Here is a 26,865-nt window from a genome sequence, read left to right as displayed (position 1 = left end):
CTGTTAGATTAATAGCGAGATGAGCTCCTTTTTTTTTTGGAAGCTCCATCTATTTAACTCGCTGACAATTGCAAATTGTGTTAAGTAAATGTCCCAGCTGGGCTTACCATCAAACATGGAGGCCTTTCGTTCGGTTCGGGTCATCGTGTTTACTGGAGAGGCCATTTGCTCCTGCAGAGCTCTGTCTTTCTCCAGTCTCTGAGTTGCTCCAACACTGTCATGCCTCTGCAGTCTGGGTTCAGGCTCCCAACTTTCAGCTACTTTTTGTTCGTCCCACTTCTGACACCTGTAGCACTTGTCGGGTTACCCTTAATGAGACTCGGGGACCACATCGTATAACACAACTGTGATCTTTATTCTTTTCTTTATTACTCAAGGCAGTACAACACAGGTCTCTGTCTTTGCTAGTCAGGCCAGCAGAGCACACACGCTCCGTACATTCTTTCCCGTAAATCCCCCCCCCATCACAGCTGCTCCTCCCTTATCACAGACCCTTAAATTAACCCTTAAACTTCCTCACTGAGGGTCCTAACATGCTACACTATGCATTTGACTTCTACTAATGTGATTGGCCAGCTGCGAGGCTCCTTGCAAATCGCAGCTCTATGATCTCAACACAACCATCAACTCAACACAACCCTAAACTCAACTACCAGTGTCAGTCCTTCAACCTTTAACTTGTACCCCACTAACTTCAAATGCAAAAAGGGATGAAATACATTTTTATTTGCGGCAAAGCAACGTGTAAATGAGCCTAAATTAATAATTATTAGTATGCTTTTAACCAAGGCACGTGCCTCGGGTGCCTCATAGCTGGCTACGGCCTTGCTTTATACAAATCTATCAAACACATTTGATTAAATACAACATGTATGTTCCCCTTGTTAATCATCTGTGCTCAACTGGTACGGCCTTCCCCCTCTTATGCAAAGCAATGCAAGTTATGCAGTGTTTTGTGAAAGAATGTACAAAGGTCATACCTGCTGGCGCATAGGCTACTGAAGTCATTCTGGACTGTTGGGCAAAATGACAACGGGAAAGAAACTTAAATCAAAGCTAAAACAAAAATCGGACTGGGACGACAAAGCAAACATTATTGAGAATATTGAAGAGCCTTTTGATAATACTGAAAACAAGAAAAAAGTGTCAAAGAGGAACAAGAGAAGGTTGGAATGCACACAGGTTGTAAATCCATACACAACCGACGAGTGCCAAGAAGCTGGAGAAGGGGAGAATAAAAAAGAAAAAGGAAAATGTGCCTCAAAAGAGGTTCACTTTGCCTTCCTACCTGAAAAATACGAACCTCTGTTGGAAGAAGATGAGAATAAAGAAAACACCAAGGAAGAAAAGCGAAACAAAAAGAAACAGAAGTACAAAAAGTATAGAAAGGTAATTAGCAGGGCATTTTTTCTTATACTTTATAAACAAGAACAGGTGGATTTTTTTGCTTTGCTTGTAGGTCTACACATTTTAGCAAATATGCTTTCAGTTGTGAAACTTCTGGGTCTCAGTGAATTCCTGAATAAGAAAAAAAAAAATTACAAAAATGAAATTGGTAAGCTGGTGAGGGTTGGGCAAAATGTTATTGTATTACGTTTAGAGAATGGAGACTCAAAGGTTTCCATGCAAGTTAGCAATACTTGAATGTAAACTGTTGGAGATATGGGAACATCCCCCTAAACTTGATTAAATATACAGTATTTATATTATTTAGTAATAACTGCTTTATTTAAGAGTGCGTTTTGAAACATAAGGTTAAACATAGACCCTCATTAAAAACAGCCAAGAAGAACAATACATCTTGCACAATATTTTCAAAGCATTTACTCCTGTCTGTCCTACTGTGATATATTATCTTGGAAAATAGCAAACAAAACAATTGTTGATTTAATATAATAAAATATAAGTTGTTTGTTTCTTATTTTATAAAACTAACATGAACTAATTATTAATTTTTAGGAATCTGGTACTTTATTTAATAAATCAAACAGGTTTTAAATGTCTGGATTTCATACTTTGTAAACTGGCATACAGACTGGAATGTTGACAAAGACAATGCCCTGCTGTTGATGAAGTTTAGTGTATTGAAGGTAGTAAAGAGGGCACAAGATGTCATCTGGGTTAGATCTGGTCCTGTGAAAAGTTAAACAACTAAACTATAAATATAATATGTTGGTATTAAAACTATTGAAAACAACTGTTCTTTTATTTACAATCTGGGCTGTACTTTTTTTTATCTCTAAATATTTTTTTCTCAGAAGCTTATTGTTGTATTTAATGACCCAGAGGAGTGACTAAACATAAGCAACATTATGATGTACTGTAACGATGTCCACAGCTACTGTATACATGTTTTTACACATATCTGAGAACAGTTAACCAGAACTTTGAAAAGGAAATGATTAATTGTGGGTATAGCGTAGGCATGCACCCTGTCGTCTGTAGGTCACACGTACTGTACGTTTTATGTATATCTAGATTAATGTTTATTCAATTGTGATGTACTTGTTTAGGACATTCGTGATTATCAGAATCTGTGGGTATATGAAGGCTTGTCTGCTTGCTTACTAAATATCTTGTTGTTCTTAAATATATAATTGTGTGCTCTTCAGATGTATGCCAGTGATTTTAATTACCAATGCAGTGGTCCCCCAAAATGTATACAAAATGTATTGTACAGGAATGACTAACGACTGAAAGTGGGACATTTATTGACAAGTTAACCAAAAACAATTTTATTTCAAAGTTTATCATGGTATATTTGCATAGTGACATTTTCTACTATGCAGTTACCATGTTTTACCATGGTTAACCATGATTTACTATGCTTTACCGCTTCTGGGACGTATTATGCTGTTTAGACTTTACCGTAATCTCACAATACTTTTTACTATGCTTTACTACACAATGCTTTGCTTGTACTGCTCTATACCACAGTAAACGTTTGTAAGAAGCATAGAGGACTGCTCAAAGGTAAAACTGAATAAAAAACTAAGTCAGGTATAAGAAAGTCAAGTTCACAAATGTTTCTGCTGATGCCTTCAGTAGTGTGCTGTACCTTAATAATATTTTAATCTCACTTAAAGCATTATTTCAGTCTAAATAAATCAAGATGTAAACTAAAAAGTGCATTTGTTCCATTGTTTTAATTTAATTGATTCATTGTGTTCATGCACTGCAGGTGGCTTACATCAAAGCTGAATTCTAATCCTTCCTCTTACTAAGGCCATAAGCTTTTGAAATGAAAGGACCTCTAAGCTGATGCATATGATAGTAGTCATTAATTCAATTTCTATGGTGCAGTGAGCATTCACTGGTCATAATTAACTATTACGTTAGCTTCCCTGTTTTTAATTGAATTTAATAACTAGAATTGTGTTTGTCTAACACTGCAAATATGCCAGTTAGCAAATGAGTATGCTTTGTTAATAGGTAGGTAGACCTATTAATAGGTAGTTGTTTTCAGTGATTGAGGGCAATGCTTTTTCATAACAAGCAGCATTACATTTTCATATCAATCAATCAATCACTCTTTATTTGATATAGCACCTTTCATAGTGGACCACCATATCAATCCAACAAGTTTCATAGAAACAAAACATCCCTACAAAAAAACAAATATATTTTATGTTATCTGAAGCCATCACAATTTGTAGACAAGCATAGTGAAAAAAAGGCTTTAAGAAAATGTGATCTAGTATATCAATCAAATGGTAATCTACATCAGGCATGGTAAATTCAGAATTCAGGTCCTTGGTCTCGTTTATATGTTGCAAGATTGTAAGTGCAACTACTATAGGCCTTTCAAGCACAGCTGGTTATCACATATATATATATATATATATATATATATATATATACCCAGTTGAATTGTAATCGGTGTTGTGTTTCACTACGACAGGTAGGCTATCTAAAAGCTACCCCCATTCTACATGCCTTATATCGGAAAGTGCTTTAGCCATGCAACACAAGGGAAACAGATATTTAGACTGGGCTTGGAAATCACTTTTGTGAAATTATTTATATCAGAGACAGAAACTACAGGCTTAAATGACCTACCGGTATCTCTACAGTAACACCCCATTTACCCTGTACTGTATGTATAATTATAAATTCCTGTGTAATTTAACCGTTTATTGTGTTAAATAGACTAATATTGATTTAGTTATTTATGTTTATTTAATATTTAACAAAATAATTAGTAAAACAGTTAGAACTGACACATTTAAAAACAATATATTATAGAAAATGTGGGTTGTGTTAGGAAACACTGTTAGAAGTAGAAATGAATGACAATATGACCCGATGCTCCTCTGCTATAAATGTCTCTATTTCAAACACACAGCACAAATGAGAGCAGTTTAAGTTTAAGGAGTGACTGTGATCTATCTGTTGTATTTATAGGACAGGTAATATGAGAGATAATTTGGTTTCACAAGATTATGACAGGTAATGTGATCAAATAGAAATGCTACTCAGGGCCGGTGTTCTGACAATCTGAGCTTCCACTCAGGAGGAGCTACCTACACAAAGTACGCATGCCCACACAAAATTTGCATGCACCGTGATATGTTTTTGACTTTACTTCCTCCCTTTTCGAGGTACACCCATAAATCCGAGCTACCATTTTTGGTACTTTGCACAGGTATTAAATACGGTCAATATTGCTATTAACTATAGATAGGAAAGCATGTATGGGCTATCCAAAACCGGTGTAGCATGAAAAAGTGCACCCCATGAGATAGTACACCCCCTCTCCACGGTCTTTAACTCGCAGACGCATCGGAAAGCATCACCTGATTTATAGTATTAAAAATTCTTTAAAAAAGCATATTTTGTTCAAATAGACACTGTAGACTACAAGCTTCTCAGGGTATAGTTTACTGCCTTTGAATGAACTTCTGCTATACTTTTTGAATCAGGGTAGCTCATTCTGAAATTCAGCAGTTGCCATGGCACCTTTGAATTCAGGATGACCAGCTTCACTCAAGCAACTAATAGCTTGAGCAACAGAGTTGCTACACACCTGTGCTGCAAGGTTAACCTTCATTTTTTGAGCTGTGTAGCTAATGTGTTTGGCAGTCAACTTGTTGCCCAACCTAAGGCCAGCTTCTTCTTGCATTTGATTCAGGTTACTAATAAAACGTGGATAAATTTGCCCACTTGGTGAATGTGTTGTTCCTAGTGAGTGAAGCAAGTTTCTTGCCAATTTCAACATGTGACATGGGTCCAAAACAATATAAACATTCTTTCCAATAGTTGGGTGAGAAAAAAATGTAGTTACAGACAATCCATGTTAAAACTACAACCCAACTCTTTACAACTCTAGTTCAAGATCTGCAGTTAACAAAGACATGGAACTCCAGGTTTGTGTCTGCGGCTGGAGCAAGGCGACAACGGTCAGGGGTTTGAAGATTCATCAAGGGAGAATGAAATGCTTGAGGGAGAAGGGACAAGGGCCTCGCATTGATCAGTACTTCTTACGAAGTCAGTCAAGTCAGTCGAATGAAATCCAGCGACAGGAAGCAAACCACAGTTCGCAGGATATCAGCACCCCTGTCATTGACGTGAGGAGGACTTGCATGGACACAGTTAGTGATGAACCTAATGATCCTTGTGAACCCGGTCAGACAAACCAGCATAAGAGAGAAAAGAACCTCAACGGGCACAAGCCTGGAGTTAAATGGCCAAGAGCTTGTGAGAAAACTGCATGGGACACAGTAAACACAGATCTCTGCGTTGCATTGGAAAGATTAAGTGGAACAGTTGAAAAGAAGCTGGATAAATTTGGGGACATCATCTACGCATATGGAAGTGAAAGGTTTGGAGTTGAAAAAAGGAAGGAAAAAGTACAAACTATTCCTGGAAAGTCTAGACGGCAGCAGGAGATTGAACGCTTAGTTAGAGAAAGGAGACAGCTGAGGAACCAATGGAAAAGAGCAGAACAAAGTCAGAAGGAGGGACTCAATCTCTTACAAAGGGTCATAAAAGATAAGCTTGCAACATTGCGCAGAGCTGAGCGCCTACGGAAACGCTACAAAAAGAAGGAGCGTGCGAGAGCTAACTTTTATAAAGACCCATTCAAATTTGTAAAGAAGTTATTCACCAGTGAGAAGAATGGCACACTAAAAGCATCTAAGGTTGAGCTGGAGAGATATTTGGAGGAAACACATACAGATTCAAAAAGGCAGGAGCCTATGTCAGTTCCTTCAGACATCCCACCTATCAATCCACCAGAATACCAAATGGAGGACTGTGCACCTAAGTGGAAAGAAGTAGAGCAAGCTGTGAAAAAAGCAAGGGCTTCATCATCTCCAGGGCCTAATGGAGTTCCGTACAGAGTGTACAAGAGTGCTTCAGGAGTTCTACAAATTCTGTGGAAATTGATGAAAGTGGCATGGGAAAAACAGGTTGTACCAAGAGCATGGCGCCGAGCAGGTGGAGTCTTTATACCTAAAGAAAAAGATTCTACAAGCATCAGTCAGTTTCGTCCCATTTCCCTATTAAACGTAGAAGGCAAGATTTTCTTCAGCATTATTGCTCAGAGATTGTCAGCTTACCTATTAAAGAACTGCTTCATTGACACTTCAATACAAAAAGCGGGCATTCCAGGTTTCCCAGGTTGCTTAGAACACATCAATGTGATCTGGCAACAAATTCAATCAGCTAAAAAGGAGAGGCAGGAGCTCCATGTGACATTCCTGGATTTGGCTAATGCATATGGTTCAGTGCCACATGAACTACTTTGGGCAGCATTTGATTTTTTCAGTGTACCGATGACAATAACAAATTTAGTGAAAGCCTACTTTGGAGATTTGCAATTCAGTTTTTCAACTTCAGAATTCAGCACTGCATGGCAATGCCTAGAGGTTGGAATAATGGCAGGATGCACCATTTCTCCACTGGCTTTTACCATGGCAATGGAAGTAATCATTAGGGCATCAAAATGGGTAGTAGGAGGAGAGCGTTTGGCTTCTGGAATGCGACTACCACCAATTCGAGCATACATGGATGACATGACAACCATGACTACAACAGTAGCCTGCACTAATCGATTATTGGGCAAATTAACCAATAACATTGAATGGGCATGAATGCAATTCAAGCCCACTAAATCAAGGAGCATCTCTATAATTAAAGGCAAAGTAGTAGATAAAACATTCTTCATTAATGGTGAGGCAATACCAACAGTGTCTGAGAAGCCAGTGAAGAGTCTTGGGAGATGGTACGACGGGGATCTAAAGGACACAGTTCGTGTGGGAGAAGTTAGACAACAAGCAGTGGAAGGGTTGAAGAGCATAGACAGCTGCGCTCTACCAGGTAAACTAAAACTCTGGTGCTTTCAGTTTGGTCTACTGCCAAGGTTGCTGTGGCCACTGACTGTGTACGAGGTTTCTTTGACAACAGTAGAGAAGCTGGAAGCTTTAATCAGTTCATACATCAGGAAATGGTTGGGAGTTCCACGCTGCCTCAGCAGAGTGGGACTTTATGGTAAAGGAATACTGCAGCTACCAGTCTCTGCTCTAACTGAGGAGTTTAAGTGCGCCAAGGTCAGACTGGAAATGACATTAGTAGAGTCACGCGACAAATGCGTAAGGGAGGCAGCACCTGTGTTGAAAACTGGAAGAAAGTGGGCGGCAAAGAAAGCTGTGGAAGATGCAAAGGCTGCCCTTCGAATTGGTGATATCATGGGGCAAGTTCAGCATGGAAGAGGGGGTCTTGGTTTCAGTTCAGCTCCTCCTACATGGCACAAGGCAGTCCCAGCTCAAAGGAGGAAGCTGGTAGTCAACGAGGTGCAAAAGCAGGAGGAGAGGATGAGGTGTATAAAGGCCATTTCCCAGGCCAAGCAGGGAGAATGGATGAGATGGGAGAGTGTGGAACAACGCAAGATTGGCTGGCAAGACCTATGGTCAATGGAACAGAGCAGGATCAGTTTCCTCATCAGGTCAACATATGATGTTCTCCCATCACCACAGAACCTAAACCTCTGGGTAGGAGAGGATCCCTCATGTCCTTTGTGTTCATCACCTGCAACATTAAGGCACATTTTGACAGGATGTAAGGTGGCTCTTAGCCAAGGACGGTTTACTTGGCGCCATGACCAGGTGCTGCAATGTTTGGCCTTAGCATTGGAAGACAAGCGTAACATGACCAATAAGTTGCCACCTGTTCCATCAAAACATTACACACAAAAGACAACATTCCTCCGCCCAGGAGAGCAACCACCAAGAAAAGGTGTTAAAACCAATCCTCGCCCAGGACAACTGGAAGCTGCTAGAGACTGGAAAATGCTGGCAGATGTTGGTCAACGGCTTATTTTTCCACCTGAGATTGCCACCACTAACCTTCGACCAGATATTGTCTTGTGGTCTGGATCAGCACGCCTTATTCACCTGGTAGAGTTAACAGTGCCATGGGAGGATGCTGTAGATGAGGCGTATGAGAGGATGAAACTGCGGTATGCTCAACTAGCCACTGAAGCAGGATGCACCATTTCTCCACTGGCTTTTACCATGGCAATGGAAGTAATCATTAGGGCATCAAAATGGGTAGTAGGAGGAGAGCGTTTGGCTTCTGGAATGCGACTACCACCAATTCGAGCATACATGGATGACATGACAACCATGACTACAACAGTAGCCTGCACTAATCGATTATTGGGCAAATTAACCAATAACATTGAATGGGCATGAATGCAATTCAAGCCCACTAAATCAAGGAGCATCTCTATAATTAAAGGCAAAGTAGTAGATAAAACATTCTTCATTAATGGTGAGGCAATACCAACAGTGTCTGAGAAGCCAGTGAAGAGTCTTGGGAGATGGTACAATGGGGATCTAAAGGACACAGTTCGTGTGGGAGAAGTTAGACAACAAGCAGTGGAAGGGTTGAAGAGCATAGACAGCTGCGCTCTACCAGGTAAACTAAAACTCTGGTGCTTTCAGTTTGGTCTACTGCCGAGGTTGCTGTGGCCACTGACTGTGTACGAGGTTTCTTTGACAACAGTAGAGAAGCTGGAAGCTTTAATCAGTTCATACATCAGGAAATGGTTGGGAGTTCCACGCTGCCTCAGCAGAGTGGGACTTTATGGTAAAGGAATACTGCAGCTACCAGTCTCTGCTCTAACTGAGGAGTTTAAGTGCGCCAAGGTCAGACTGGAAATGACATTAGTAGAGTCACGCGACAAATGCGTAAGGGAGGCAGCACCTGTGTTGAAAACTGGAAGAAAGTGGGCGGCAAAGAAAGCTGTGGAAGATGCAAAGGCTGCCCTTCGAATTGGTGATATCATGGGGCAAGTTCAGCATGGAAGAGGGGGTCTTGGTTTCAGTTCAGCTCCTCCTACATGGCACAAGGCAGTCCCAGCTCAAAGGAGGAAGCTGGTAGTCAACGAGGTGCAAAAGCAGGAGGAGAGGATGAGGTGTATAAAGGCCATTTCCCAGGCCAAGCAGGGAGAATGGATGAGATGGGAGAGTGTGGAACAACGCAAGATTGGCTGGCAAGACCTATGGTCAATGGAACAGAGCAGGATCAGTTTCCTCATCAGGTCAACATATGATGTTCTCCCATCACCACAGAACCTAAACCTCTGGGTAGGAGAGGATCCCTCATGTCCTTTGTGTTCATCACCTGCAACATTAAGGCACATTTTGACAGGATGTAAGGTGGCTCTTAGCCAAGGACGGTTTACTTGGCGCCATGACCAGGTGCTGCAATGTTTGGCCTTAGCATTGGAAGACAAGCGTAACATGACCAATAAGTTGCCACCTGTTCCATCAAAACATTACACACAAAAGACAACATTCCTCCGCCCAGGAGAGCAACCACCAAGAAAAGGTGTTAAAACCAATCCTCGCCCAGGACAACTGGAAGCTGCTAGAGACTGGAAAATGCTGGCAGATGTTGGTCAACGGCTTATTTTTCCACCTGAGATTGCCACCACTAACCTTCGACCAGATATTGTCTTGTGGTCTGGATCAGCACGCCTTGTTCACCTGCTAGAGTTAACAGTGCCATGGGAGGATGCTGTAGATGAGGCGTATGAGAGGATGAAACTGCGGTATGCTCAACTAGCCACTGAAGCGGAACAGCAAGGATGTACAGTCCGGGTTTACCCAGTGGAAGTGGGTTGTCGAGGATTTGTGGCACACTCTACAACCCGGTTTCTCAGAGACGTCGGATTCAGTGGCCAAGAGTTGTGTCGCACAGTGAAGAACTTATCTGAAGCAGCAGAGAGGAGCAGCAACTGGCTGTGGTTGAGACGGAAAGATTCTGGCTGGGGATCTCAAGCACAATAGAAAGAAAGAAACGCTGATGTACAGGTAAGTAAGCTGGGCTGAGTTGAGTGGGGGACGGAGGGGGGTGATGCTGGGACGCCAGAATCACCGTCGAGCCCTCTTGAGGTGTCGTGGGCTAGTCGACGAAACACTGAGGATGGAAGGGGCCCACTTGAAAACCCCAGAGATGTACCCTACTTAGCTCAATCCAGACGGTTGTCATGCTGATGCGCTGGGGAGGCCGCACTATGGTTGATCCCCGGAGCCAGCATCGCAGGCGTTGTGTGTGTTGATGCGCCAGGGAGGCAAAATAAGCTGATCCCTGGAGCCAGCATTACACTTCAGCCATTAACACCAGACAGAAGGATATCTACATCATCATATGGAAGGAAACGTAAATGGATGGAGACACATATGGATCACATTAGTTTACTGTAAAGCTACGTCTTAGTTGGTGCTTATCTTGGCGAGAGCCGAGTTCAAATCAGCATGAAGTTTTAACATCTACTCTCGTGTAATGGAAATCACATGGACATATTTGAGGACAATCCATCCATGGTTATGGCCCAAACATTAATATTAATTTCTGCCAGTAGTTCCAGTGCATGCTTAACCAAATTGCCCTGAGTGGTTTTATTCAATGATTGTGTGAGAAAATATGCAATAGGTGCTTTCCAATACCCCTTTAATCCAAGTACTATAAATACTAGGGCCTCTGATGCTAGACTAGGCTACACTAGAGCGTTTTATACTGTGTAGTGCTTTGGGCGTCCTACACTGGTCTCCTCGAGGAGCAGTTCCACAAAGTGAAACATAGCGGAGCCCCGCAGGTACAGCTATGGACAAATGTTTTGCATCACCTACAAATATTTTTTTTTGGATTGAGACAACATTTAAAAAAAAAATAGATTAACTTAATTTAGATGTTTTATTTAACATCATGTAATCAATTAAACTACAGAATGATATCGTAAAAGTCTACCGGAAGCCATAATAGTACAGTACAGTATTTCATGTTGGACTTCAAACACATTTTAAAATTGTTGTCAGTATGGAGAACGATAGGTTACGGATGTAACCCCGGTTCCCTTTCAGTTCTAAGATGACCGCCAAATTGAATACTTTTGGGATATGCCTGCTTGTCAGGTGTTCGCTGAGCATTTTATATCAAAGCTGTTGATATACCCCTCCGAGTGACATCCTCGGTTCCGCCTCACCGAGGTAATAAATAGTCACTGAGCGGAGAATCAGTCTCTTTTGCATTGAACCCGTGAATGCGAGTGATGCAGCCTCACAAGGTTGGCAGTCATCTTCTCTTTCAGGGAACCGAGGTTACATCTGTAGCCTATTGTTCCCTTTCAATTCGAAGATGCCCGCCAAATTGAATACTTTTGGGAAAGTATACCAGAGCCGTCGTGGGGGAGAAAGAGTGGACAGCATCTGAGGGACATCTCGCTACCGCCATCTAGTGTTGGTGGTGTGAGCATGCAACCTCAAGGCATAGAGGGATCTACTACATTAAGTCGGTAGAACCTGGTAAATGTGTGCGGAGTAGCCCAACTACCTACAGTACATATATCGGTCAAAGAGGCACCTCTGAAGAGGGCCCATGATGTAGCCACACCTCTGGTTGCATGCGCGGCAACCCTCCCAGGTGGGGGTAGGCCGGCCTTAGTATACGCAGTCGAAACCGTGTCCACAATCGAATGGGACAGTCGCTGCTTAGAGAGGGCTTGACCTCAGGTCTGTTCACCATGACTAGCGAAGAGCTGGTCAGACTGACGCAGCTCTCTCATTCTATCCACATAGCATCTCAATGCCCGAACTGGGCAGAGGGAATTTAATCTCCTATCTGACTCCTCCACAAAGGGAGGGGGATGGAAAGCCTCCATTTCCACTGATTGATTCAAGTGAAATGCTGTAATCACCTTAGGGAGGAAAGCAGGGTTCGTGCGCAAACTCGCATACAGGAACTGTGCACGGACAGTGCCTGTAGCTCACTGACCCGCTATGGGCTCAAACGGGCCCTTGGTGAGAGCCTCGAGTACCACATCTAGACTCCATTCAGGGAGGACGTCCTTTATAGGAGGTCACAATCGCCGACCACCCTTTAGAAAATGGATCGCCAGAATATGAGCGCCCGGGGATACTGAGTCTGATGGGAACATGGCAAGCAGATATGACTGCTAGTACACTTTCAACGTAGAGGGGGATTTACCCTCCTCTAGTAGATCTTGCAGAAACTGTAAATAACTGCTATAGGGCAATACACAGGATTATGGCCTCCGGCCATGCACCAGTTTTGAAAATATTTCCACTAATAGGCATACAACGCTCTTGTGGAAGAAGCCCTAGCATTATGCAGTGTACTAACTACTGCGTCTGAGAGCCCTAGGGCGGATATATTGTCCCGTTCAGGGTCCAGACCCACAGCTGGGGTATGCCTGGTTCTGGGTGCCAGAGGGTGCATTTCGCCTGGCTGAGGAGATCCATGCGCAGCAGGATTTCCCAGGGCTGGCCCTGCAGCAGCTTGCAGAGGTTCAAAAACCAGGTTTTCCTGGGCCATCTGGGGTCCACCAGGAGAACAGTCACTTCCTCTCTCCTGACCTTCTTGAGGAAGGCAGGGAGCAGCGGTATAGGCAGGAAAGTGTATAAAGGCGCTTTGGGCCATTCGTGCGCTGGGGTGTCAACACCTGGTGGACCACCGCAGCTGCGGAGGGAGAACCACAAGGGGGCAATAGGTCAACCTGGGCTTCCCCGAAGCATTCCCATATGCGCTGTAGCACCTGAGGGTGCAGTCGCCATTCTGACAGGTGAGTACCCTCCCTGGAAAGGAGGTCTGCCTTCCAGTTCACCACTCCCGGGAGATGTACAGCCCGGAGGGACAGTAGGTGCCTCTGTGCCCAGATCAGTAGCCGAAAGGCTATGCGGTGTAACCCCGGGGACTGAAGCCCTCCCTGGTGGTTCACGTACGCAACCACTGACATGGTTGTGTACGTCTTGTAGAGCACATGGAAAATATGTTGTAGCGCAAGGTGGACTGCTGTCAGCTCTAGCGCATATATGTGCAGGGATGTCCAGCAACCCGACCAGCATCCGCGGACTCCTCTGCCTGCCCAGACCGCCCCCTAACCAGAGTTGTATGCATCTGTCGTCACCACTTGATGGTTGTAAATAACTCCTATCCTTACACCTTCTCTCAGGTGAGGGGCTTGCCTCCACCAGCGTAGCATCCATGGACTTTGAAAACGTGTGGGGGGCAAGGAGTGGCTGAATGGCAGCACAGAAAGGTGAAGCGGAGATATTTCCTGTGCGCTGGACGGATAGGAATGTGAAAATACGCGTCCTTCAGGTCCACTGTTATAAACCAATTGCCCTGCCGGACAGACTGGAGGATGTGGCGATGTGTGACCATCTGGAACCTCCTCTCCCTCAGGTCTAGGATGGGATGAAGGCCGCCGTCCTTCTTTTGCACCAAGAAATACCTTGAGTAGAACCCCTCTTTTTGAGAGGTGTGTTCTATGAGATGGATGGCTTGTTTTTGAAGAAGTGTTTCTACCTCTTGTTTGAGGGCCAAGACCCGGAGAGGGTCATTCATGGATGTGACCGTGATCCCTCGAAAGGGAGGAGGTCCAGAGTGGAATTGCAGTGCACAGCCGGTGTGTACGGTGGCAAGCACCCAAGAGTCTGAGGTGCAATTGCAGCAGTAGTGCAGATGGTGTTGTGCATACGGGTGGGTCTGAAGCCGCAATCCTTCAGGGCCTCTGCTGCGGAGGCTGCGTTGGAGGCTGCCTGGGTGCTGGCGCCCCATGTCCGGCGTTCCCCTGTGCTTGTTGCTGGCTTCTTTCCGTGGAGGCCTGGAGGCAGTGCCTCAGGTCACCCCGTGGTGCCGTAGGGATCGGGATAGTCCGGGTTACTGTGGTAACTGCCGGACGCCATCGTCTCCCCCTTCCCCATGCCGAGGCATGGGAGGGGAGCATCGCTGCCAATTGTCGGGACGCCTCTCACTCTCTGTGAGAGCGTTGCCGGATCTCCTCTACAACTGGTCCAAAAGTATGACCAGGGGAGATAGGCGCATCCAATAAGACGGACTTGTCCGCATCCGGGACCCTCACCTGAGACAGCCAGAGCTGTCTGCGCGCCACCACTGAGCCGCCAGGCTTCTGCCTAGGGCTTGCCCTTGGAACCCTGATATTTCCAATAAAGTGCCAGAGACTGCGTGTAGCTCTAAAGCTAGCCGCTCGGGAAGGTAGGCCGTCAAGAAGCCTCCTGTGTTTCAAGGCGTGTCACCTGTGCTTCAGCCGCATAAGCCTCTTTCAAATGGGCTTCTGTAATCCTGCATTGGCCGTTAGGGCATACAGGATCCTTGGATAGATCTCCTACTGGGGGGGCTCGCAGTAGGGCCGCTATGGTGGAGTTCACCAGGGAGAAGTGTGCGAGGCCTACCGCTTCTGCTCCCTCCATGGAGGCAAGTGCAGCTGTGCTCTTGGACATGCTGGACACTGAGGCCGGGTGTTGCTAAGAGGATTTTACCTCCTCCAGGAAGTCCGGGAACGCCGTAAAGGGCTGGGGGGTCGAAGTCTGCGCTGGTCTGAAAACAGACCTACGCTGCTCGGAACTTGCCTTCCAGGGTACCTGGAGGAAGTTGGTGACCCTTTCCATCAGTGCCAGAACCGAGTTCGAGGGCGCTAGAATCTCAGGCTCCAAGACGAGCTCGGAGCTGGGGGCCATTACCTGAGTCAGGTCTGGGTCCTGAGTCTCCGTTTGCAAGAAAGACTCCTCATCCCAGGAAGCCGCTAGGGAGACAGCATACTTTTCCTCCTCGCTCATCACCACGCCCTGTTGCTCAACCTCTGTAGCAATCACCGGTGAAGCCAGGGTATGCTCTAGGGGCAGGCGCTGGTGGAGCTGGGGCAGGCGCAGGGGGGACCTGCTGCCTGCTTAAGTGCTCGAGTATCTTAGACATTTGGCTCTTTAACTCGGCTATATCCCTCGCCTGGTCCGCGTTTCTAGCTCTCTTTCTTCCCCTCGAGCAATTGCGGTGGCGCTGTGAAGCCTGCGCAGAAGGAATACTTTGCGCAGGGCTTGAAGGGTGGGGAGGGGAGAACTGGGATCCCAAGGCCGACGATGGCTCTCCTAGGCTGGCTGCAGGGTTCTCGTCCGAGAAAAGCGGCAGTCTTTTTTGTAAGGTGCTCTCCTTGGACCCGGCGCAAAAGGAGCAGGATGACCTGTCTGCCAAGGCAGCAGATGCGTGCTCAATGCTCAATACCCCCAGGCACCTCGCACACAGAGTGTGTTTTTCCTGTGGAGGCAATTTCTGCCTGCAGGATGTGGACGGGTGGAAATTCAACATTTCAGTCGAGGTGTGTAGCTCTGGAACGTCAACGGAGCTGAAGCACCGAGGCATCAAGGCTGTATAACACCAAAGACACCAAACCCCCACCCCTCCCCCCAGGGGATTGAGTGTGCTGGTGAAACGTCGCTGGAGCTGAAGCAGCGAGTCCTGTAGCCACTGAGCGTGTTGAAGCACCGCAGTACCGAGGTTATGCAGCACCAGTGGCCCGAGGGTCTCGGGGGTACTGAGACTACAACGACCTCGACGCACTGAGGCGTACAGTCGTCAAGGTGCCGAGGGTGTTGAAGCACCGAGGCACAGAGGCTATGGAGCACAGGGGCCTGAGACCCCCAAAGCGCCGTGGGGTGGAGACCTCGAGGCACCAAGGGCATCGAAGCGCTGAGGTACCGAGGCTCTGGGGCAGCATGTCACCGAAGGCACCGCTACACAGGCTTGAAAAACCTCGAGGCGTCGAGACGCCGAGGTGTGTAGCCCTCGAGGTACTGAGGATGCCAAAGCACCGAGGTTGTTTTTTTTTTTTTTTTGTTACTGTAACAGTAAAAGCAATAGTAATTGGTGGCCTGTAGGGGCACTAGGCCGCACACACCGAGTGGGCGTACTGAGGTCGTCTAGAGCCCTCGAGTCATTAGCTGCTGCAGAGCGAGGCTGGACTCGCTGGAGGGTTGTGTCTCCCGTCTCTCTTTTTTTTTTTTTACAGCTGCAAAGAGCAGAGGAAAAAACAGAAGGAGCGTGCAGCAAGCTGCAGCGGTTAGAAAGCAGGCTACAATTGCAGTTGCATATGCGTTAGTTCAGCCTTCAGTTGCCGAGTTTGATTCCTGGGGAGTGACAAGCCTACTTCCAGCAATTAATTGCAAGGGAACTCACATAAACTCGAAGAAGGAGCTCTAAACAGTCAATCACAACTGGAAAAAGGGTTTGAGTGATACTCACCACTTTACCTACCTGTCTGTGAAAGGCAAAAGAGACTGATTCTCCGCTCAGTGACTATTTATTACCTCTGTGAGGCGGGACCAAGGACGTCACTCTGCAGAGGGGCCTATCAGCAGCTTTGATATAAAATGCTCAGCGAATACCTGACAAGCAGGCATATACCAAAAGTATTCAATTTGGCGGTCATCTTCGAACTGAAAGGGAACTACAAACAGTATGTAATTCAATATATTAACGCATTACTCAGCAGGCTTCATTGGACTCTATGAAGCAACATTATTTAATTATATAGGGAGATGCAAAACTTTTGGCCGTAGCTGTACTGCTAATTCATTCTATTCTTGGTAAATTACAACTGTAAATGCAATACTGGCAAAATACAATAAACGTAGCTTATTACTGTATAGTGAGATTTTTTTTAAAAATATATTTGACCCATAATATTAATGTTTCTTACCTACGATATAACTACTGCTTGGAACTTACTGTCTAAAAAAAAAATCATCACAATGCACAAACAGCCATGATGCTAGAACAGAAATGGAAATAAATGGCTAAACCTGTTCCATTTCCACATCGAACAAGCAACGTGTCTGAGTCTGTCCGCCTCACGAACTTCTGACTTAAGTAACGGATGGTAAAAATTCAGTATTTAGAAAAAATGACATGCATTTCTGGTAAATTAATTTAAGTTTATGTTTATGATGCAGACGTAAATTAATTTAAGAATTATGTTTATGATGCAGACGTGTTTTTTTTTTTTTTTATAGAAACTTTTTCATACAAACTTTTGCACTTGATAACATTAATTTAAAAATCCAGTTGGTGCCTATGATTAATACATTTTGTGACTAACTTGAAACTATTAATATATTTTTCAATATTAAGTAAATCAAGTTATTAATCAAATTAATTAATCTTGTTACATAATTGATTATTAAAATATTTGGTATATACGGTTAGTTGATTGATTACTGTCTTGTTCAGTCATCCTAAAATAATGTTAGAGTATGGTTTGTTGGGAAAAAAAGATTCAGATTTTGCTGCTGATGTATTTATTTTCTTAAGGTTTTCTTTAGTTTGTGCTTCACCTATTTTTCTTTTTTTGGGATGGGGCGAGGGCGGGGAGTCTACTTCACAGTCTTGCACCAGGGCCCAGTAAATTCTAGTGCCGGTGTCATGCGAAATTTGGGTCCCTGTATGAAAAATGGTTTCCCCAGTCTATTTTTCATAGATTGAAATTAAATATATAGCTTTGCAGGATGAATTACATTTTAAGCATGCATATATATAAAAAAAATACACTAAATATTTGGGTTTAAAATGTAGAAAAGGGCTGAAACAGAAAGATGGTTTGACAGGTATTGATATGTCAATGTAAATGTAATCGGCTAATTGATGCATTTTGTAATACAGGATTATCACAAAATGCAAGAGGCAGAGTGTGCTTGCATAAAGTTCAGTTAATGGCTGCTTTTACAACAGAAAAGGTCATACAGTCATACCTGTGTTTCGTTGCCAACCCTCCCCCCCTCCCCGTAATATAATTGATAACATTACTGTCATAGAAAAAACACAATTTTGTTAAAAATAAGTAATTTTAATGCTGAATTTCTATGGATAAAGTAATGCAATATAACAGCTATGTCAAATATTGACGCAGGTTCTACTGGTTATTTAAAGTTTAATGTGAACAACAACAGTACTACTATGACTACTAGCAGGGACCATTTTTCATAGGGTGATCTATGAAAAATAGTCCGGGGGAGCCGTATTTCATGGGGAACCATTTTTTTTGTGACACCGGCAATGGTGCTACTTCTATCGTATGTTCTGCTCCCAACAACTTGCCTCATACGACATTGTATTGGTATATAGAAACGAGCCTCTGATGAGCCATTGTACACCAGGTTTAACATGAATAATGAAGTAGATGGAAGTTTAATTGGTTCAAATAAACAATTAACAACGTGGCTAGAACAAAGATTTGGGCCATGGATTAAAGCAACATTATGTTGCCACCATATCCATCAAAAATAGGGCCCTGTGAAATTCACAGGAGAATTAAAATGACCGAACTAACCTGCAACTCAGTCCTAAACCTCCAGATGATGATCCAAAAAATAATTAAGGAATCAACACATTCAATGCTGGATAATTAGAAAATACCCCTAATTATGAGGGACATTTGTGACCATTCTAGAAATTGATGCGTTTAAAGAAAAAACTTACCTCGAGACTTGCTGTTTTAGAAAAAATGGTTGCACCAACAAACTCAAAAAGTATTTCTTTAAGAGATCACACGCAGCAACATCCACCTGGTGTCCCAACTCTCCCTGATTGCAACGCATGGTGAGGGACTAACATTAGGCGGACCCTGACAATGCTTAAGATTAACAGCAAAATGGAGGCTGTGTGGTCCAGTGGTTAAAGAAAAGGGCTTGTAACCTGGAAGTCCCATGTTCAAATCCCACCTCAGCCACTGACTCATTGTGTGACCCTGAGCAAGTCACTTTACCTCCTTGTGCTCCGTCTTTCGGGTGAGACGTACCTGTAGTTGTAAGTGACTCTGCAGCTGATGCAGAGTTCATACACCCTAGTCTCTGTAAGTCGCCTTGGATAAAGGCGTCTGCTAAATAAACAAAATGTAATGCACAAGGACTCAGAATGGATTTTTTTTGTCTTTCATGCAAACATAAGTAACACTTATGGGCTCCTTATGAACAACCTTTTTTTCCATTATATTCAAAGAACAAAACAAAACCAATACAAATTTTAAAGAAAACACAGCTTATATATGTAACATAACCTATCAAATGCCCAGATTCCAATAAATTGTTATATTAACTATACTGTTCAGCAATCAGTGACAGAAACAGGAAATCCATTATCTTCCCTTCTGTTGACGAATTGATCATTTGTGCCCGGTGAAATCCAGATATCAAGGAAATTTAATACATTTTTTTAACAAATGATTTGCGTAAAAGTGTGCCGGTAAATTAAAACCAATAAATAAAGGATTTATACTTATGAGTTCTCTGAAATAATATTGAAAAAAAACGTCCTTTTAAAATCCTGTTATGGGTATTCACAGGGATGTAAGGGTTAGATAAATGCATTCTGTTTATTAATCTGCTAATACATACTTTGTAGTAATGGGATGAGCAATTCAAATGGTTAAAGTAACATAATGAGATGATTGTTTAATGTGGCTTACTGTGGTTATTTTTCCAAAGTAATGTAGTAGCCTATCAGTTCAAATACTGGAATAATGTTTCAGTGAAGTATACTTACTGCATTAACACCACATGTAAAGTACTTATTTATCCATTTCTGCTTATGCTCCTGTGATTCATGAAAATGTTGGGCTGCCAAACAATGAGTGGTTTCCAAATGCTCTGACATGTGAACTGCTGTAAACTAAGGCGGCATTCCCTAAACAGCACTAACTTCAATTGTCTTACATTTATATATACCAGTAGGCCGTCCAATAAATATGTGTTTCTTATTTTGATCATAAATCCTGGTTAACTATAACAGTAGATTCCTGAGAATTACACATTATGTGCTAATAAGCAGTTAGTTGTACAGTGGTTGAGCTAATTTTTAAAAACAGGAAAATAGTAATCTAAATTCTCAGGGGTGGTGATGTTTTATTTCAACTGGAAAGCAGACTGCAGTTTAAAACCACTGGGTTGCTCTCTCACCACTATTGTAAAGTTGAAGTTCTTAACCTCTATGTGTTTTAGAAAGATTACATTTGTCTAAATTCCTTGTGCCCAGAAAAGAAAGTTGTGTTCAGTGGTAAGGACTGCACAGACTGTGTTTACATGCAGAGATTTTGTGCACAACAGCTACTTTTCACAGTACTATATTATTATTAATAATCACATATTTCACATGTAAAAGTGTCCAAAACAGCCTTAATGTGATGGTGATTAGTTATGCAAACGTTGTTTGTGTTCATAATATCTTCTGAGTTTAGTGCTAACTGTAGTTTATTGAGAAAATACAGTTTGAATGAGTCATTGTTCCTCACCTTTCATCAGCCTTAAATTCACAAGTACCACAATTAATAAAAAGAGATGTGATCTGATTGAAGACATTAGCTGGTCACATGCCAACCCTTTGGAGTGACTGCAGTGTTTGAAGAACAAGGTTAGATATCAATGTCATGTCGATATGGGGTCAAAGTGAACTTAGATAAAGTAATGTGTGTTTCAAAACTTTATTTATTATCTTTATAGTGCAGCAATAAATTATCCATTATAATTTGCTTCCCCACCCCTTCAAGAAGTATGAAATGTCACCTTCTGTCCATCCTTGAATTGTCCCTTTTTATTGGCGTTTTGCTTACAAGTGATATTGTTATTCCCACTGTTCACAGAATGCCAGCAAGGCTCTGCAGTTTGGATGGCGCTGTTTGGTGGTGGGACTTCAAGGATTCGCGGCTGGCTACACTGCATCTTTGTCTGTGGTTGCTACTGTTGTTGCAGCCAGAAACTGACCAAGTTTCCAAAGCTGACAGAGAAGACAAGCACCATCACTTGTGTTCTCTGGGTCTCTCTAAGATGTATTGGTCAGGTTTACTGATAGCCCTAAGGCCCAACTTTTAGTTGTTATCATAAATTCAAGTAATTTCTGCTGAAAATGAACTTGTGATATAAATTATTATTAATTTAAGCGTTAGGTGTCATTAGGTGTCCATAACCTTTTCAAAATCAACTTTTTATTACACCAATGTCTAGAATAAATCAAATGTAAAGCACTACAGTCCATTACAGTGATGATCATTACGGCATTCTCCTAAAAATGGATGCTGTAATTGAAGCAAATGGAAATCATATTGAACAGTATATATATATATATATATATATATATATATATATATATATATATATATATATATATATATATATATACAGTGCCCTCCATAAGTATTGGGACAGTGCAGTCAAAATGGCTATATCTGTTGTACACTCAAGCAATATGAAAATTTGATTAAGAATAACAGCACTTTTAGAGTTCCATCCCCCCATTTTATGTGAGCATAAGTATTGGGACAATTCAACTTTAAGCTTATATAAGAATTATAAAAGCTAATATTTAGTCGCAAATCCCTTGCATGCAATAACAGCAGCGAGTCTGTGACCCATTGACATCACAAAACTCTTGGTATCGTCCTTTGAGATGCTTTGCCAAGCCTTTACTGCAGCCATTTTCAGCTGTTGCTTGTTTTGGGGAGTTTCTGACTTCAGTCTCCTCTTCCGCAAGTGAAATGCATGTTCAATCGGATTTAAATCAGGAGATTGGCTTGGCCAGTCTAAAACTTTCCACTTTTTTCCCCTGATGAACTCCTTGGTTGTGTTGGCAGTGTGTTTTGGGTCATTGTCCAGTTGCATTGTGAAGCGCCGCCCAATGAGTCTGGTGGCATTTTCTTGTACATTGGTAGCCAAGATGCTTCTGTACACTTCTGAAGTCATTCTGCTGCTGCCGTCATTCGTTACATCATCAATAAAGATGAGTGCGCCTGTTCCAGAGGCAGTCATGCATGCCCATGCCATGACACTACCTCCACCATGCTTCACAGATGAGGTGGTATGCTTTGGATCATCTGCAGTTCTTTTTTTCTCCACACTTTTGCCTTCCCATCACTTTGATAAAGGTTAATCTTCGTCTCATCTGTCCATAAAACTCTGTTCCAAAACTCTACTGGCCCATCTCTGTGCTTTTTAGCAAATTCTAATCTGGCCTTTCTGTTTTTGGTGCTGATCAGAGGTTTGCATCTTGCAGTGTAGCCTTTGTAATTCTGCTGCTGAAGTCTTCTGTGAACAGTAGATTGTGACACTTTCACCCCAGCATTCTGGAGGTTGTTGGTGATTTCACTGACACTTATTTTAGGGTTGTTTTTCACAGCTCTAGTCATTTTTCTGTCATCAACTGCTGTTGTTTCCCTTGGCCGACCTGGTCGTTGCTGATTGCTGAAGACACTAGTGGTTTCTTTCTTTTTCAGGACATTCCAAACTGTTGATTTGGCTATGCCCAACTTTTGTGCTATGGTTTTAATTGAGTTCCTCTTTTCTTTTAGCATCCAAATCACTTGCTTATCTTTCATAGACAGCTCCCTAGTCTTCATGTTGGATTATGCCTACTGACACCAAACGCAGACTTCAAAGGCAAAAGCAAAGGATAGAACTGAGACTACACATTCACAGCTCTTTTATGTGTGAACAATCAATGCAACAGGAAACACCTGATCAGTTAGAAACACCTGTGAGCCATGTCCCAATATGCTCACATAAAATGGGGAATGGAACTCTGAAAGTGCTGTTATTCTTAGTTGGTAAAACATATATGTGTTGAAACAGCCAGGAATAAAAGGTGACATTTTGTACTTTTACCTCATATTCATCTTTTAATCGTATTTTCATATTTCGTGAGTGGCAATTTTGACTTCACTGTCCCAATACTTATGGAGGGCACTGTATATATATATATATATAATATATATATATATATATATATATATATATATATATATATATATATATATATATATATGGCACCCCATATATATATATATATATATGGGGTGCCATATGTAAAAAAAGCGTTAATATTTTAACATGTCTTTTTTTCCAGATTTAAGTTAAATCTTGTATTTTTCCCCAGATTTATAAATGTTGTGAAAATAAATAAATATATTTTTTAAATGTGTACATTCAGATATAGTTTATAAATCTAGTTACAAGATTTAACATTTAGCTAAATATATAAATGGCCAGCTAAATCTGGAGTTTGTTGCAAATGAGCTATTGTAATGCTGAAATTTGCATATTTCCCGATTGGCATTACAAGAGCCAATCAAATCACGTGAAAGCACAAAGTGGGTGGAGCTCATTTGCATACAAACTCCAGATTTAGCTGGCCAGTTTAATATTTAGCTAAATGTTAAATCTTGTTAAGAGATTTAAGATTTAGTTAAATATTTAGCTAATTGTTAAATCTTGTTAAGAGATTTAATATTTAGTTAGATATTAACGCTTTTTTTTACACACACACACACACATATATATATATATATATATATATATATATATATATATATATATATATATATATTAACACTTTTTTTTTACACACATATATATATACACACACAACTACTTGTTATTGTTTATATTCAAATCCATGATTTATTCTTACATGATGTAATGGTATTCTATATATTGTGACATCATTTTTACTTCTAACTTTAAATCTGTATTAATTAGATCAGCCTTGATTTGGCCTCCCCAGTGCATCAGCATGCACAACTTTTGAATTAATTTTGTTTATTTATTTATTTACATACACTGCTGTGCAAGTCTTAGACATGTTGCATTTTTCTACTCTGATGCATTATGAGAGTCAACACTTTACTCAAAGCCTCCGCTAGTGTTTTCTACTATTATAACAACCTTGACTTGCATAAAGAATCCATCAACAGTCCAAAGCACCTTTGACCATTGTTTCATAGTCCATTTTCTGTGTTCGTGTGCATTTTTTAGCCTTTTAGTCTTGTTCACATTTCTTAACAGAGGTATTGTTACTGCAACACATCCTTTAAGTCCTGATTTCAAGAGTGACCTTCATACTGTTGATTTGATGGACAAAGACACCTGTGCCTTCTGCCAGTTCTGGTGTCAATTCAACGCTTGTCTTCTTTCTATTCCTTAAGGATATTATCTTCAAGTATTGCTCATCCTTGTTAGACAGCTTTTTGGGTCTTCCAGTCCTGGGTTTGTTAATTACAGATAATGTTTCTCTGTACTTGTTGATTTTGCTTCTGATACCACACCTTGAAAATCAAGTGATGCGAGCTATTTCACTCAATGTTTTTCCTTCTTTATGCAGGTCAAGGTTGTTATAATAGAAGAAAACACTAGTGGAGGCTTTGAGTAAATTGCTGATGCTCATAATGCATTATATATATTGCTGTATTTCATCATGTTTTGAAAACGTGATTGTGAATGAAGTGAATGGCAAAGCATGGTAATCATGCATTACTTAGGTGTTGTGGATAGGGTATTAAAATCCCCCCTAATTAACACTGGTTAGAGGTATTAAAACCTGAATCATTAGGGTCCACATTGTGTAAACCACAGAATGAACAAGAAAGTAGTAGAAGGACAGAGGCAAGTGAAATAGTGTGAAGAGAATGAGGAGAAAGAGAGAAAAAGAGGCAGACTGGAATTGAGAACCTAAATTAAAAAATGGGAGTGCTTTTATCATTACACAGCTTACTATACGCTACTTCAGTAATGTAAGCTGAAAGCTGTATATCTTAAATAGGCTGGTGCTTGGTCAAAAACAGAATAATTGTTATAGTGACAGTCAAACTGCTAATGCAATACATTTAATAAGGAGGTTCAGCAAGTGTTACTATGGGAACAAAAACAAATCTTTTATTAAAAATAACTATTAGGTGTGATGTATGTTTAACTGTGATATTGCAACAGTATTATATTAAATGAAGAGATGCTGGACCTTATTCTTTTTAAAGTGTGTTTGATATTTGTGGGAAAAAAATAACAAAAAGAAAAACATTATTTAAATGAGTCAAATAATATTCTTTAAATTCACTAACATGCCATAGTTGTGTTTACGTTACATGCAGTATGGCAATGTTAATAAGGTGAAGATCAGAATCAAACCGGAAAACCCCAGGTTAGTCACCTCTTGTTCCTGAGGAGACACCACTGAGAGAAACAGTGTCTTATAAACCAAGCCCCACCTTAGTAAAGTCACCGCGGGGAAAATAACCTAATAAATAAATAAATAAATCACCAAGAAGTAAATCACTTTTTGCAATTTAGCTAAATGCAATGGAGGTAATTAGACAGTTTTGGAGTCAAGCCCTGTAATAAGTATATGGTAGCATTTGGAGGAAAAGAAGGAATTGGTCTGGTTAGGTATTAGGTGAAAGGGCATAGAGGAAATAATCAAAAAGTTTGTTGAATGTACTAATTACTAACTTTATATTAACTTCCTCAGTCTATGAATCTCTTTTCAGGGATAGACAGTATTTTCATCCAAGGACCTAAATTACGGGGGCCCTCAATAGGATTTCATATGTAGAGGTTTGCTCAACTGTCACCCTCCAGGTGTAATTTATTTAGTAAAACATTTATAAAAAGAGGCTTCTTAAATAAAAGTAATATTTTTGTACAGTCACATTTGGCTAAATGTGGGAGTCTCTGTAAGTCACCTTGGATAAAGGCGTCTGATAAATAGACAAACAATAAATGCCCATTAGAAGATGCCGTAAATAATTTGAGGTCTTAGTATAGAAAAAACTGCCAGCATCCCAATATAATAATGAAGAACATGGATGATATGTTTCTATTGTTTTAAAGCATTATCCCAGCATACAGTGTGTAGCTATGTAGCTTTACATTTCTGTGATAAAATGGTGTGCTATATTTAGAAATATCCATATCTATGCAGCTCAATGATTTGTGTATTTATATATTTTGTCAAAATGTTAAATGTTAGCTGTAGATAAATAAAAAGCTGTATTAAAAACATGTTTCAACGGGACTGAAATGTAATTTACATCAAACTGAAATTTGAAATTAGACATTCTTCTTGATACCAATGGTATTAAATCTTTTATCCTTGGATGAAGGGAAGAGTATAGGATGGGTGTTCTAATCCTACTGGACCTTTAAAAAAGTGCAGATAATTCACTTGAGATTTTTATGGTTTCCTTTTTGAGCGGTTCTGTTTCACTTTGTATGCATTTCATGGTGCATTTAAAACAAGGTAATAATTTTAAAAAGTGTTATGGTTTCAATGTTTGTAACCTGTTCATGTTAATACACTTCTTTAATATCAGTTATAAAAGTTTATGTTTGGTTAATTATTCCCGTTTTCTTTTCATTATATCTTATAATGCGTATACTTGGTACTTTATAACAACATAATATAATCATACCTTTCCATATTTTAACACAATGCATCTCAGGATTTTCAAAGTGAGTGTGGCAGGGCAGAAGCCCTGAATGTGTAAATATGGAAGTGTGTGTTAGATATGGCAGGGCTGGAAATTAAGATTCCAGCCCTGGTTGTCTTGGGTGTGTTTGTGGTGGTGGTTGGCAGGAATAGGGTTAATTCCTATCCCTGCCAAATACATGTGCAGAATGTAGCCAGGTGTTGATTGAATTATTAGTTCTCAATCAACCCTGGCCACATGGTATATAAGGGAGCCTGGGAGAGCGACACATGGGCCTGAAATGTTTGTTTAAAAAGAACTCACCGTGA

General features: G+C 41.4%; 1 protein-coding gene across 1 annotated transcript; it reads left to right on the top strand.

The window, feature by feature from the left end:
- The first annotated feature begins 985 nt into the window (after positions 1-985).
- Positions 986-23,034, top strand: LOC117410439 (required for drug-induced death protein 1-like). Its single transcript, XM_034016985.3, has 2 exons — positions 986-1,389; positions 20,948-23,034. Exons 1-2 carry the CDS (start codon positions 1,027-1,029, stop codon positions 21,065-21,067), a joined length of 483 nt encoding a protein of 160 aa, XP_033872876.2. The 5' UTR covers positions 986-1,026; the 3' UTR covers positions 21,068-23,034.
- Positions 23,035-26,865: the final 3,831 nt, after the last annotated feature.

The sequence above is a fragment of the Acipenser ruthenus genome, chromosome 6 (assembly GCF_902713425.1).
Source record: "Acipenser ruthenus chromosome 6, fAciRut3.2 maternal haplotype, whole genome shotgun sequence".
Lineage (NCBI taxonomy): Eukaryota > Metazoa > Chordata > Actinopteri > Acipenseriformes > Acipenseridae > Acipenser > Acipenser ruthenus.
Note: the sequence above shows the minus strand (reverse complement) of the source record. Positions and strands in the feature narration are given on the sequence as shown.